At 48.8% G+C, this 13,476-nt stretch overlaps 1 protein-coding gene and 1 long non-coding RNA gene across 5 annotated transcripts in view; one reads left to right on the top strand and one right to left on the bottom strand.

Annotated features, from left to right (window-relative positions):
• Positions 1-13,368, top strand: part of SYNE4 (spectrin repeat containing nuclear envelope family member 4) — a 32,463-nt gene extending 19,095 nt beyond the window's left edge. For 3 of the 4 annotated variants that reach the window (XM_083516207.1, XM_083516208.1, XM_083516210.1), the window contains 9 exons: positions 315-452; positions 1,986-2,180; positions 4,188-4,446; positions 5,983-6,080; positions 6,818-6,896; positions 7,904-8,073; positions 9,625-9,777; positions 11,070-11,131; positions 12,237-13,368. In XM_083516207.1, the coding sequence (XP_083372333.1) occupies positions 315-452; positions 1,986-2,180; positions 4,188-4,446; positions 5,983-6,080; positions 6,818-6,896; positions 7,904-8,073; positions 9,625-9,777; positions 11,070-11,131; positions 12,237-12,483 (1,401 nt within the window). In that variant the 3' untranslated portion in view covers positions 12,484-13,368. The remainder of the gene's footprint in view (positions 1-314; positions 453-1,985; positions 2,181-4,187; positions 4,447-5,982; positions 6,081-6,817; positions 6,897-7,903; positions 8,074-9,624; positions 9,778-11,069; positions 11,132-12,236) is intronic. The other variant, XM_083516209.1, reaches the window with a different exon arrangement.
• LOC310712949 overlaps positions 1-13,476 on the bottom strand; it is a 2,318,697-nt gene that overhangs the window by 177,136 nt on the left and 2,128,085 nt on the right. The window lies entirely within an intron of this gene.

Below are 13,476 nucleotides of genomic sequence, written 5' to 3'. Positions count from 1 at the left end.
CTTTTTAGCTACTTTCTTTATCTATCTACTTTATCTACTTTGTAGCACCATATATTTCTCCCTACAAAACTTCTTGTAGTCCTACTAGTGTAATCTGTTGATTACAACTGCTCTTCAAATAGTTCGTATACTTCTTCCAATCTTCTGTAAACCTCTGTTCCCGCAGGTTTCGAATCCTTCCTGTCATTTTGTCCAATTCTGCATAGTCCATCATTTCCGCCTGCCATTCTTCTTTTGTATTGTCCAGGTATCTCTTAGCTCTGTGAATAAAGGGCGGCGTTTGATAGGCTCTTTCCCTTCCTTCCCCCTGCCAGCATTTTGTGAACCAGTGGGAAAAGTTTGAGCTGGAGAAAGAGACCATCCGGGTGTGGCTGGTGGAGCTGGACCTCCGACTCACCGACGTGGAGCACTTCTCCGGAGGGACGTCGCTGGAGAAAATGATACAGCTGCAGGTAGGGAAAAAGCTGAGGAAGGGGGGAATCAAGAATTCACACTCTAGCAATTTTCCCACAAGGCTACATGTTTCCCCAGGGAAACGTGATTCACCAAACACATCTGGAGTCTGGTGTCTCAGCTCAGGACCTGGCATCTTGAGCAGGTGGGCATTTGCTGAGGAAAACATTTCTGGACACCTCAATGTTCTTGCAAAAAAATTAATAATCCATGCATGGATAGTGTCCAGCAAAAGCTCAGAGATTTATCTTATTAATTTCAGTGTTTGTTTTTTTAAGGGATGGTACTCGCCATGGGACGCGGGTGGCGCTGTGGGTTAAACCACAGAGTTTAGGACTTGCCAATCAGAAGGTTGGTAGTTCAAATCCCCGCGACAGGGTGAGCTCCCGTTGCTCGGTCCCTGCTCCTGCCAACCTAGCAGTTCGAAAGCACGTCAAAAGTGCAAGTAGATAAATAGGTACCACTCCGGCAGGAAGGCAAACGGCGTTTCCGTGCACTGCTCTGGTTCGCCAGAAGCGGCTTAGTCATGCTGGCCACATGACCCGGAAGCTGTACGCCGGCTCCCTCGGCCAATAAAGCGAGATGAGCACCACAACCCCAGAGTCGGTCACGACTGGACCTAATGGTCAGGGGTCCCTTGACCTTTACCTTACTCGCCATGAAGTTGTTACAGGAAGTGCCACAATTTAAACATTTGGGGGGGAGGTGTTGGTACTGCATACCTTTGAATACCCCCAGAAAAAAAGCACTGCATAAAAATGTATATTTTGCTTGATTTCTTTTTCCCCAAAATTGTTTTTATTGGTTTTTCAAATTTATAACAAACATAAACAACAGAAAAGACATAAATTTTGGTTGATTTCTTAAAAAAGTAAAGCAGTTTACAAATAGAAAAAAACCCATAGAATTATCAGTAAAAACAGTTGAAAACAGCAAGAACTACTGACGAAAGAAGAATGGAGGATGAAATTAGATAATTAGATTAGATAATTTAACAGGAAGGATTCGAAAGCTGCGGGACCAGAGATTCTCAGAAGACTGGAGTAAATTTACGGACTAAAAAGCAATTGTGATGAACAGATTACGCTAGTAGGTTTGCAAAAAGTTTTGTAAGGTGAATTATTTGAAATACTGCAAAAAAGATGAGGAGAATTATTAGTTAAGGGCAATTAAAGGTAATAGGAAATTAAGAAAAGAACAAAAAACCATCAGAGGTGTTGATGGAAGTCTAAAAATATTGTATAAGATGAGAAGTTATGTTGTATGACTGTTGGAATTGATATGTTAAAAAATTAATAAAAATGTATAAAAAATAAAACAGCAAGTTAAAATACTGTATTTTAAAAAAATTAAAATCGGCAGTAAACGAAAAACAGATGGAAATACACATCTAAAGCCATCCAGGTTGATGGCAGTCACTGCCTCCTATCATCCCTGACCACTGGTCCTACTAGGTAGGGACGATGATGGGACTTGTAGTCCAAAACCAGCTGAGGGATAAGCCCTTAGCCTCTCTCTTTCCTGACATCCAGGCATTCCAGCAAGACGTGCAGGCCAATGCTGACCGCGTGGACCACCTGCTGGTGCACGGGGAAGCTCTGATCCAGAAGAGCCAGCCTGAGGACGCAGAGGTCTTGGAGGAGGAGCTGCAGGACCTGAGCTGCTTCTGCCAGGAGGTCTTCCGCAGAGTCTTCCGCTTCCAGGGACGACTGGTCAGCATGAGGCTGGTGAGTAAAGGGGGTCTCCCTTGCTCAGGAAGAGGGAGAGGGAATCTGATACGCCAATCAAGGCATTGGAGAAGGCGAGCCGCAGATTAGGATTAGATTAAGATCACACGTATATAGTAATAATAATAATTTATTATTTGTACCCTGCCCATCTGGCTGGGCTTTCCCAGCCACCAATTAAAATACAGTAATACATCAAACTTTAAAAGCTTCCCTAAACACAGCTGCCTTCAGATGTCTTCTAAAAGTTTGGTAGTTGTTGTTCTCTTTGCCATCTGGTGGGAGGGCGTTCCACAGAGCGGGCGCCACCACCGAGAAGGCCCTCTGCCTGGTTCCCTGTAGCTTTGCTTCTCGCAATGAGGGAACCGCCAGAAGGCCCTCGGAGCTGGACCTCAGTGTCCGGGCAGAATGATGGAGGTGGAGACGCTCCTTCAGGTCTACTGGGCCTTTGAGGCCGTTTAGGGCTTTAAAGGTCAACACCAACACTTTGCATTGTGCTTGGAAACGTACTGGGAGCCAATGTAAGTCTTTCAAGACCGGTGTTATGTGGTCTCGGCGATCACCAGTCTAGCTGCCGCATTCTGGAGTAGTTGTAGTTTCCAGGTCACCTTCAAAGGGAGCCCCACATAGAGCCCCATGTAGATATATTCATTGCTCGGCGGCTGCAGGTTTTCTCTTGTTTTGAGAAACGGCAGGAGGTGACATGATAGTTTATAAAATTTTGCAGGGCATGGAGGAAGTGGATGGAGTAAAGGTTTTCTCCCTCTTGCATTAGGTGAGAATTCATGGACATCAGTGAGGTTGAATGTTGAAAAATAAAAGAGTTCGTTTGCAAAGTTCAGGGTTAATCTGCGGAACTCGCTGCCACAGGAAGCAGCCATGGCCACCCACTTGGCTGGCTTTAAAAGAGGATTGGACAAATTCAGGGAGGAGTGGGCTACTAGCCATGATTTTTATGCCCTTCCTGCACAGCTGGAGGCAGCAATTCTTCTGAATACCAGCTGCTGGAAACTACAGGAAGGGAGACCTGCTCTGTGTTCGAATCCTCCTTGAGGGTTTCCCACGATGGCCGTCTGGTTGGCCACTGTGAGAACAGGCTGGACTAGATAGGTGTGGCGATCACACAGGGTCCCCGGACGGTCTATTGATCCCTGTGCCACCACTATGATCACTTCCGCGCTGCCACCAACCCGTTTCTCTCGGGTACACACTGAGTCCTGACAGCTGTTAACATTAAAACAAATAATTCAGTTTATTTTATAAGCCTTAACAAGTTTATGGTTTCAGATAATTTTTCTTGTCAGTTTCTTAATCTTAGTTCCTGTACCAGCCTATACCTTCCTAATAACTCTTAACTGATTATCCCAACTGTCTCTCTGACTCCTCCTACAGTTTCTCTCACTCTCTCACATCTAAACTCAACCAACCCACAGACTTATCCTCCCTCTTCCAACTCCCAACTGACTTCCCGACAACTCCCACTCTAACTCCTCCCCTTGGGTTCCCACTGGCCAATCACTGCACACTCATTTAACCCTTTCCTTATGACCCACCTAGGAGGGCAAATGCCACAATGGGCCCTTGGCCAGTTCCAGCAGGCTATGTCCATCAAATGATGACTTGCACGTCTGAACTGCACGACAGAAATTGCACAGAAACCGCTACGAGGGTGCAGAATCCAGCCCCTTGCAAGTGAAGGGCACTGCTCAAGGGCAGAGCATATTTGCAGAGCATATCTCCAGGTTCAATCTTGGACATCTCTTTAGGAACCCACAGCACTTGAAAGCACATGCAAAGCTCGTTCTTCCCCTCAAAGAATCCTGGGCTAAGCTGGGAATTGTAACTCTGTGAGGGGAAAACGGCAGCGTTCAGAATTCTTCTAGGGAAAGGATGTGTTGCAAATGGGCATTGAAGGTGCAGTGAGTTTACTGCGTGAGATTTCTTTAAGTGGACGATAACTCTTCCATGTCTGCAGAGCTCTCTCTTTCTCTCCTACCTTGCCCCCAGGTCTTTGAGGACGAGTGGCTGTCTGACCGGGACAGCGATTTGGAGTCTGAGTCCCTTGCGGAAGAATCCCTGGATGGGCCGCCCCAGCCTCCTGCTGCCCCCATGCGCCAGTCGACCCCAAAGAACCCCTCTCTGCACCGCCAGCAGCCAGCTCCCGCTGTGGAGGTAAACGTGGATCTGGAGTGGGATCCTTCTGTGGATATAGGGGGATCTACGTCGCATGACGAAGAGGATTCCTCATACTCCAGCGCCATCACAGGTAGGCATGGCCTGGGAGGGAGGGAGAGCCCCCCGCTTTGTGGGTATGGAGCTGGGTTGAATCATGACACAGGAACAAGGGCCCATTTGGTACGCAGGATGAGACCCTCCCTGCCCACAGGCTGTCTCGTCAGAGTGGTCCAAGTCCCGCTTGGACTACTGCAATGCGCTCTACGTGGGGCTACCTTTGAAGGTGACTCGGAAACTACAACTAATCCAGAATGCGGCAGCTAGACTGGTGACTGGGAGCGGCCGCCGAGACCACATAACACCGGTCTTGAAAGACCTACATTGGCTCCCAGGACGTTTCCAGGCACAATTCAAAGTGTAGAGCTTTAAAGCCCTGAACGGTCTCAGTCCTGTATACCTGAAGGAGCGTCTCCACCCCCATCGTTCAGCCCGGACGCTGAGGTCCAGCTCCGAGGGCCTTCTGGTGGTTCCCTCATTGCGAGAAGCAAAGCTACAGGGAACCAGGCAGAGGGCCTTCTCGGTAGTGGCGCCCGCCCTGTGGAACGCCCTCCCACCAGATGTCAAGGAGATAAACAACTACACAACGTTTAGACTATATCTGAAGGCAGCCCTGTCATTGGAAGCTTTTAATTTTTGATACTGTATTTTTGTTGGATGCCTCCCAGAGTGTCCGGGGCAACCCAGTGTGATGGGAGGGGTAGAAGAAATAATTTGTTGTTGTTGTTACTATCATCATCATCATTACCATTACCATCGTCTCCACCCCCATCATTCGTTTCAGAGTTTCTGAGCACCTACACCCATCAAACAGGGACAGGGGTGGCACTGTGGTCTAAACCACAGAGCCTAGGGCTTGCCGATCAGAAGGTCGGCGGTTCGAATCCCCGCGACGGACGTCAAAGTGCAAGTAGATAAATAGATACCGCTCCGGCGGGAAGGTAAATGGCATTTCCGTGCGCTGCTGTGGTTCGCCAGAAGTGGCTTAGTCCTGCTGGCCACATGACCTGGAAGCTGTACGCCGGCTCCCTCGGCCAGTAAAGCGAGATGAGCGCCGCAACCCCAGAGTCGGTCACGACTGGACTTAATGGTCAGGGGTCCCTTTACCTTTTACAGCCATCAAACAGCACCTTCAGCTCTATGAGTCTTCCATCGCAGAAGAGGCACTGTGGTTAGGCTGTTGGGCTAGGACAGGCATGGCCAATCTTGGCCCTCCAGCTGTTTCAGAACTACAGTTCCCATCACCCCTGACCACTGGCCCTGTTAGCTAGGGACGATGGGAGTTGTAGTCCCAAAACATCTGGAGGGCCAAGTTTGGCCATGCCTGGGCTAGGACCTGGGACAGCAGGGTTTGAATCCCCACTCAGTCACAGACCTTGGGCCAGTTACTGCCTCGTAGCTGGGGCTGATGGGAGTTGTAGTCCTAAACATCTGGAGCGTGCCAAGCTGGGGAAGGCTCATAAGGGCTGGAAGTTGACTTTTTAAACAAAACAGAAGCAGATATTCTGATGTGGTCACTGATAGATTGGGCAGCAGCTGGATTCCTTTCCCCTGTTTTGTTCTCCTGCAGGTATGGGCCAATGGGAAGAACCTCGCCGGAAGTGCAGGCCTTCTGTCTGTGCATCCCGTTCCTTGCCTTTGAGATGCGGCAGCCAAGAAGACTTTTCTGTAAGCATTTGGGAATGGCTGGGGGGTGTGGGTGGAAGAGGTCTTACTCCCAGGGCTTGGTAGGAGGAGAGAGCAGGAATATGGAGGCTTCACTTTTCTGCCTAAAATAGCAACAAAAGGATGTTTTAAGCTGGCCTGCTAGATCTAGTCCAGCACCCTCTTCTCACAGTGGCCATGCGTGGACTAGGACCTGGGAGAGCAGGGTTCGAATCCCCACTCAGTCACCAATCTCACTGGGTGACCTTGGGCCAGTTACTGCCTCGTAGCTGGGGCTGATGGGAGTTGTAGTCCAAAACATCTGGAGGGTTCCAAGCTGGTGAAGGCCATAAGGGCCGACCAGATGTCTCTTCTGGGAAACCCGCAAGCGGGACCTGAGTGCGAGAGCAACTCCCCTCTCTGGTGGTTTCCAGAAACTGATACCCAGAAGCTGCCTCTGAATGTGGAGGGTGAGCAATAGCCATCCTGGCTTAGTGGCCATTGATAAGACTTCTCCTCCACGAATTTGCCCAATTGTCTTTTAAAGCCATCTACACTCGTGGCCATCACTGTCTCCAGTGGGAGAGAGTTCCACAGATTAACCATGTTCACCCCATGCCACGTAACCCCTCCTCCCTACCCCATCTGGTTTTCATAATGGCCGATTCCCCCACCCCAAAATCTTGCCCTTCTTCTTGCCAATTTAATAGTTTTCCTTGTGGTTTCATAACTGGCCCCATCTTTCCCCCCCTTTCTTACAGGTGCAGAATGGATTCCAAGTGGAGTGGGATCAGTTCAGTTCCTCCGTCACAGACCAGGAAATAAAAAGGTGCAGTTCTGGTAAGTCCTTGCATTTGATCTCCCAGGGTCTTTTTAGAGGAGATGCTGGTTTAATAAGCTGAATCGTCCCTTTGGGTGTGCCTGGAACTTATTTGTAAAAGTGTTTTCATGCTGTTATTTCATTAAAACAAAAATCAAAACAGTTTACAACAAGAGGACATAAAACCATACAAATTGGAAAAACCATATGGAAAGTCAAAATCAGAAACCACATGATTATTTTGAAAGATGTGCTCTTAATTGCCAGCACAGACTTGGCAGAATAGAAACGTTTTCAGCAGGTGTGTAAAGTCTGGCACAGGCGGCTTCTTCCAGATTGCCAGCATTTTGCGAGACTGAGTCAATCACGTACTGGAAATTTAGATTTTTGCCCACTTATAGTATATGAAAGCACTCTGGTGTGAAAACGACCACAATTGTTTCTTAATTATTGTTTTTACTGTGTTTTTAGTGGTTCTTGTTTTTATCTCTAAGCTGACTTGAATCCTGTCAGGGGAAAAGTCGGAGTATAATTTATTGTTGTTGTTATTAATTTACGCAGTTAGGAAAGTGATGGGGAAAATGTGCTAAAAGTGTGGATAAATGATTGGTTAAAGTCCAGGGGTCAGCAAAATTTTCTACAGTCCCTCAGACCATAGGAACGAATTCCTATGCCCCACAAATAACCCAGAGGTGCGTTTTAAATAAAAGGACACACTCTACTCATGTAAAAACATGCTGATTCCTGGACCGTCCACGGGCCGGATTGAGAAGGCGATTGGAGCGCATCCGGCCCCTGGGCCTTAGTTTGCCTACCCATGGGTTAACGGAAGACCTATAACCACCATACAAGCAACTCAGGATTGATGCTCAATGCCGTATAACCTGCCCGCAAGCAAATGAGAAACAAATGTCCGTTTCCTTCTTGTTTGCCAGCGCTCTGTGACCATCTAATCTGGAAACTAGAGTTCCACTTTAGGGACAGGATTCCCTCCCTGATCTGATGTTCTTGCTGCCTTCTCTGGTAGGAACGTCACACTTGTGGGAGCTCCAGGGACGTCAGCACCCCCAAAATGGGCCACCAGAGAAAGGGAGCCCCCACCAAGCAGAACCAATGGGATTTGACCCCGAACGGATTGAGACTTGGCTGGGCCAGAACTGCCGGGAGAAGATGGGAGGGAAGCTGGAGGTGGAACAAGTAAGTTCTTCCGATGGAGCAGGGCGAGAACATCTCGGGTTGTAGAGAACGTATATATTGGGGGCAGGAATCTCCTGCTCCATCTGGCTGTGCCTTCTCTGCACCAGGCTCCTCCAACTTGGCGCCCTCCAAGCTCTTGGGACGGCAACTCCCATAACTGGGCTGGCAGAGAGATCTGGAGAGGGGGGGCACCAGGTCGAGGAAAGATGGTGTACACCAGTGTTTCTCAAACTCGAGTCCACTACTCCCTGGTGAGAATTCCGTTCCACCTTAAGGAAGAGGACATGAAATGGTTGCATGTTGCATGTCTGTTTACTTTCCAGCACAGTTTGCTGGGAACTTCCGTTTTGTGTATAGCTTTTGCTTTTGCTGTTCTCTCCGAGACGACATGAGAGAGAGACGACATGTTTCTTTGTTCTGATTTATGTTCAATAAATCTGTAGCTGTAGCATGACTTACGCCTCATGCCTACTTCTGTGTGCGCAGTTGTTGTTGTTTAGTCGTGTCCGACTCTTTGTGACCCCCTGGACCAGAGCACGCCAGGCCCTCCTGTCTTCCACTGCCTCCCGCAGTTTGGTCAAACTCACGCTGGTAGCTTCGAGAACACTGTCCCACCATCTCGTCCTCTGTCGTCCCCTTCTTCTTGTGCCCTCCATCTTTCCCAACATCAGGGTCTTTTCCAGGGAGTCTTCTCTTCTCCTGAGGTGGCCAAAGTCTTGGAGCCTCAGCTTCAGGATCTGTCCTTCCAATGAGCCCTCAGGGCTGATTTCCTTCAGAATGGAGAGGTTTGATCTTCTTGCAGTCCATGGGACTCTCAAGAGTCTCCTCCAGCACCAGAATTCAAAAGCATCCATTCTTCAGCGATCAGCCTTCTTTATGGTCCAGCTCTCACTTCCATACATCACTACAGGGAAAACCACAGCTTTAACTATACAGACCTTAGTCGGCAAGGTGATGTCTCTGCTTTTCAAGATGCTGTCTAGGTTTGTCATCACTTTTCTCCCAAGAAGCAGGCGTCTTTTAATTTCGTGGCTGCTGTCACCATCTGCAGTGATCATGGAGCCCAAGAAAGTCAAATCTCTCACTGCCTCCATTTCTTCCCCTTCTATTTGCCAGGAGGTGATGGGACCAGTGGCCTCACTCTGCTAATTGCGTGCCCTGGCTTTTGAAGTTTGGGTCGCTGATTTACATCAGAGCACGGGCCGATGGAAGGAGACGTCCGAGCTGGGCTTGCCAGCTGGCCTCCCGGCCCCTCTGCATGTCGACACTCCCGTCATCCCTGACCATTCATCCCACTAGCTACGGATGATGGGAGTTGTAGTCCAACAACAACCGGGGACTCAGGTTTGAGAAATATTGGTGTACTCTGAGGGTCAGTGGCTGTCCAGGGTTTTAGCCTTTCCCATCTTGGCCCTACCTGGAGATGCCAGGGATGGAACCCAAGGTCTTCTTCTGCTGCTGCCTGCCAGTGTAGCCAACGCTGAACTAGATGGACCAATGATCTGGCTCCCTAGAGGGCAGCACCTTATAATCTTACGGTCCACTCTGCAGGTCACTGGGACTTGTGGGCCTGTCTCCCTACGTGTCCTCAATCTGCAATTCCCAGTGCAATCCCAGGCAAGCGGGAAACGACCCAAGAGGCAGAAGTCACAGCAACGGGCGAAAAAGAAAATTCGGCCAACCCCAGCCAGCAACGTTGAGCAGGTAAGCAGCTTATAGGTTGGGAACCCTGGGAAACGAATCCCTGGATCTTTGTGGCTTCGCTGCCTTGGGCTGCAACCGAGAAAGGAATGGCTGGAGATCCTGAAGCTGTAAGGAATGAACTTCTGAGCATGTGCAGAGTGCTTTCTTTGGGCAACACTGGACAACCTCCAGCTACTTCCACCCCTCTGGATTTAGGAGGCCCATTGAGCTTGTGCTTCCTACCAGACCTTAGCCCTGGTGGCATCTCCTTGCAATAATAATAAATATTTTTATTTATACCCCGCCCTCCCCAGCCAGATCTGGGCTCAGGGCGGCTAACACCAGTAAAATTACAGTAAAAACATAATAGGAAAAGAAAAAAAATTATAATATACAGGTTAAAATGCAATTTAAAATGCAGCCTCAATTTAAAATAGCCGATAAATCAAGACTATAAGGGGAGGGAAACATATGGGTCAGACTGAGTCCAAACCAAAGGCCAGGCGGAACAGCTCTGTCTTGCAGGCCCTGCGGAAAGATGTCAAGTCCCACAGGGCCCTGGTCTCTTGTGACAGAGCGTTCCACCAAGTCAGGGCCAGTACTGAAAAGGCCCTGGCCCTAGTTGAGACCAGTCTAACCACCTTGTGGCTCGGGACCTCCAAAGTGTTGTCATTTGTGGCCTTAAGGTCCTCTGTGGGAACATAATACAGTGGTGCCTTGGTTCTCAAACACCTTGGTACTCAAACAACTCGGAACCCAAACACTGCTAACCCGGAAGTGTTCTGATTTGTGAACCTTTTTCGGAAGTCAAACGTGCTCTGTTTTGAGTGTTACGCTTCCAATTTGAGTGCCACACTTCCTTTTTGAATATTACGCTGAGGTCTGTCTGTTTTTGCTATTTATGTTGGGTTTTTATTTTTGCAGCTCTTTTTGGTGACTGTGTGGAACCCGGTTCAGCTACTGATTGATTGATTGATTGATTGATTGTGTGTGACTGCAGTACATTGTTTATTGCTTTCATTTTATGGATCAATGGTCTCGTTAGATAGTAAAATCCATGTTAAATTGCTGTTTTAGAGGTTATTTTAAAAAGCCTGGAATGGATTAATCTGTTTTGCATCGCTTTCTATGGGAAAGCACACCTTGGTTTTGGAACGGACTTCTGGAACGGATTAAGTTTGAGAACCAAGGCACGACTGTAGATGAAGGCAAACCAACCGTGGCCCCCAATCTCTCTCGCCACCAACAAAAACTAATTTTCTATTCGTTTATTGCCTGCTTTTCCTTTTAACTCTCTGTGCCTGTTTTCATAGATCTGCAAGAAGGAGCACCTCGACTCCCGGCCAGCAGAAATCGCAATCACCATTGAGCAGGGGTAAGCGAGCTTCCTTCCAATTGGACAAAGACATCTCTGGGCAGCTGTTTGGCCTTGGAGCCAAATCTGCTATGATTCTGACGGCCCCAACCCTGAGAGGCCACAGAGGGCTGTGGGAGGAGACCTCTGACACTGCTGTGGAAGTGACCTTTTGAGGTCCTGCAAGTCCATAAAGATGTGAGTGGCGCTGTGGTCTAAACCACTGAGCCTCTTGGGCTTCCTGATCAGAAGGCTGGTGGTTCGAATCCCCACAAACGGGGTGAGCTCCCATTGCTTGGTCCCAGCTCCTGCCAGCCTAGCAGTTTGAAAGCATACCAGTGCAAGTAGATAAACAGGTACCGCTCTGGTGGGAAGGTTATCGGTATTTCCATGCGCTGCTCTGGTTCGCCAGAAGCGGCTTAGTCCTGCTGGCCACATGACCCGGAAGCTGTAAGCCAGCTCCCTCGACCAATAATGCTAGATGAGCGCCGTAACCCCAGAGTCGGTCACGACTGGACCTAATGGTCAGGGGTCCCTTTACCTTTAATGTAATATACAATAACAAGAATGTAATATAGGGACTCGGGTGGCGCTGTGGTCAAACCACTGAGCCTAGGACTTGCCGATCAGAAGGTTGGCGGTTCAAATCCCCACGACGGGGTGAGTTCCCGTTGTTTGGTCCCAGCTCCTGCCAACCTAGCAGTTCGAAAGCATGTCAAGTGCAAGTAGATAAATAGGTACCACTGCAGAGGGGAGGAAAACGGCATTTCTGGTTCGCCAGAAGCAGCTTAGTTATGCTGGCCACATGACCCGGAAGCTTTCTGTGGACAAACGCCAGCTCCCTCAGCCTATAGAGCGCCGAAACCCCAGAGTCATCCGCGACTGGACTTAACAGTCAGGGGGTCCCTTTACCTAAGTCCATAAAGAATGCTGTATTATTTTACTGTTGTTAGCCACTCTGAGCCCAGCTTTGGCTGGGAGGCTGGAATATAAATAAGATTATTATTATTATTATTATTATTATTATTATTATTATTATTATTATTATTATTATTATTATTTATTATTCAAAGAAGTGTCCCAACAGCCAGATTTACGAATCTGAACCATTTGCTTCTCCTTCCAGATCCAGCCTACAAGAGCCTTCGCTCATCTCCTGCCTCCGAACCCAGAAGCCCCCCAGACTCCCCGCCATATGGAACAGGACGGTGGTGATCCTCAGCGCCATCCTGCTGCTGCTGCTGCTGTTCTTGGCCAGCCCCTTTCCTCTGTACCCGTCAGAGCTCTCGTCGGAGCTCTCCTGCCTCCAGCAAAACCGCTACGCCAGATCCTTCCACCTCATGCTCACCTACAGTGGGCCACCACCCACGTAGAAGGCAGGGAGTGCTGGTGCGGCGTGGACTCTTCACAATGCATGGAGAGAAGAAAGTTGTCTCTGGGAGTTCCACAGGCTCTTCCTCCAGCGGGTTCCAGAATCTGTTCCTGCAGTGCAGTGCCCGGCTGTATCTGGTCGGAGGTGGGCTGTAGCACCTGGTGAAAAGGAGAGAGAATACCCCCCCCCCAAGTGTTCAATTATTAGTTGTTAACACAAATATTCACTGTTAGGCCTATCCTCCTCCATTTATTTAACTGGTCCTAAAAAAGAAGGAACTTGTACCCAACTACGCATGCCCCATACGTTTGCGGCACATTCCCTCCCTCCTAAGAATCCTGGGAACCGTAGTATGCATCTCACAGAACTACAGTTCCCAGCACCCTTGACAAACGGCTATACCCAGGATTCCTTTGTTTGGTGTGCTTTAAATGTGTGATGCGCACACCGCCTTTCTTCCAGAGTCACAGAAGTCAAGGAACCTCGGTTAGACATCCCTATTAAGTTCAGTGTGTCTGCGTACATCACCCTGAGGCTAGGAGTTCCGTAGATCGCAGGCAGCTGCATTTTGAAACACAGGACCTTAGGTGGTAATTCTGGCCACCTGTGCTCTTCCGTTGCTGTGTTCCACCCAGCCACGTTCCCTCGCTAGACGTGGCAACATCTGGAATTCCGAGGGGCCTTTTCTGCAGAACATTTTGCTGCCACAGACTCTGCTTGAACATGAACAAGCCAATGTCCAGCCGAAGGCCAGAGAAGATACACCTCCAGCCTTCAGAGAAGCCAGATGCCACCAGAACGGAGCATGTATATGACCCCTTCATTCCACTACCCCTTCTTTAATATATTTGGCATCAAAGGTTTTCTAATAAAGAGGAGAAAAAGAGGTCTGGTGTTTGCTTGCTGGGCTTCCATTCCATCCCACCTTAGGATCGTCTCATCCTACCAGTCCCCCCCCATCCCCACGTTCCTGCAAGACGCGTGAATCCCCTTC

Source organism: Podarcis liolepis (genome assembly GCF_965112155.1).
Source record: "Podarcis liolepis genome assembly, chromosome: 7".
Lineage (NCBI taxonomy): Eukaryota > Metazoa > Chordata > Lepidosauria > Squamata > Lacertidae > Podarcis > Podarcis liolepis.
This window is presented reverse-complemented; position numbering and strand designations above follow the sequence as displayed.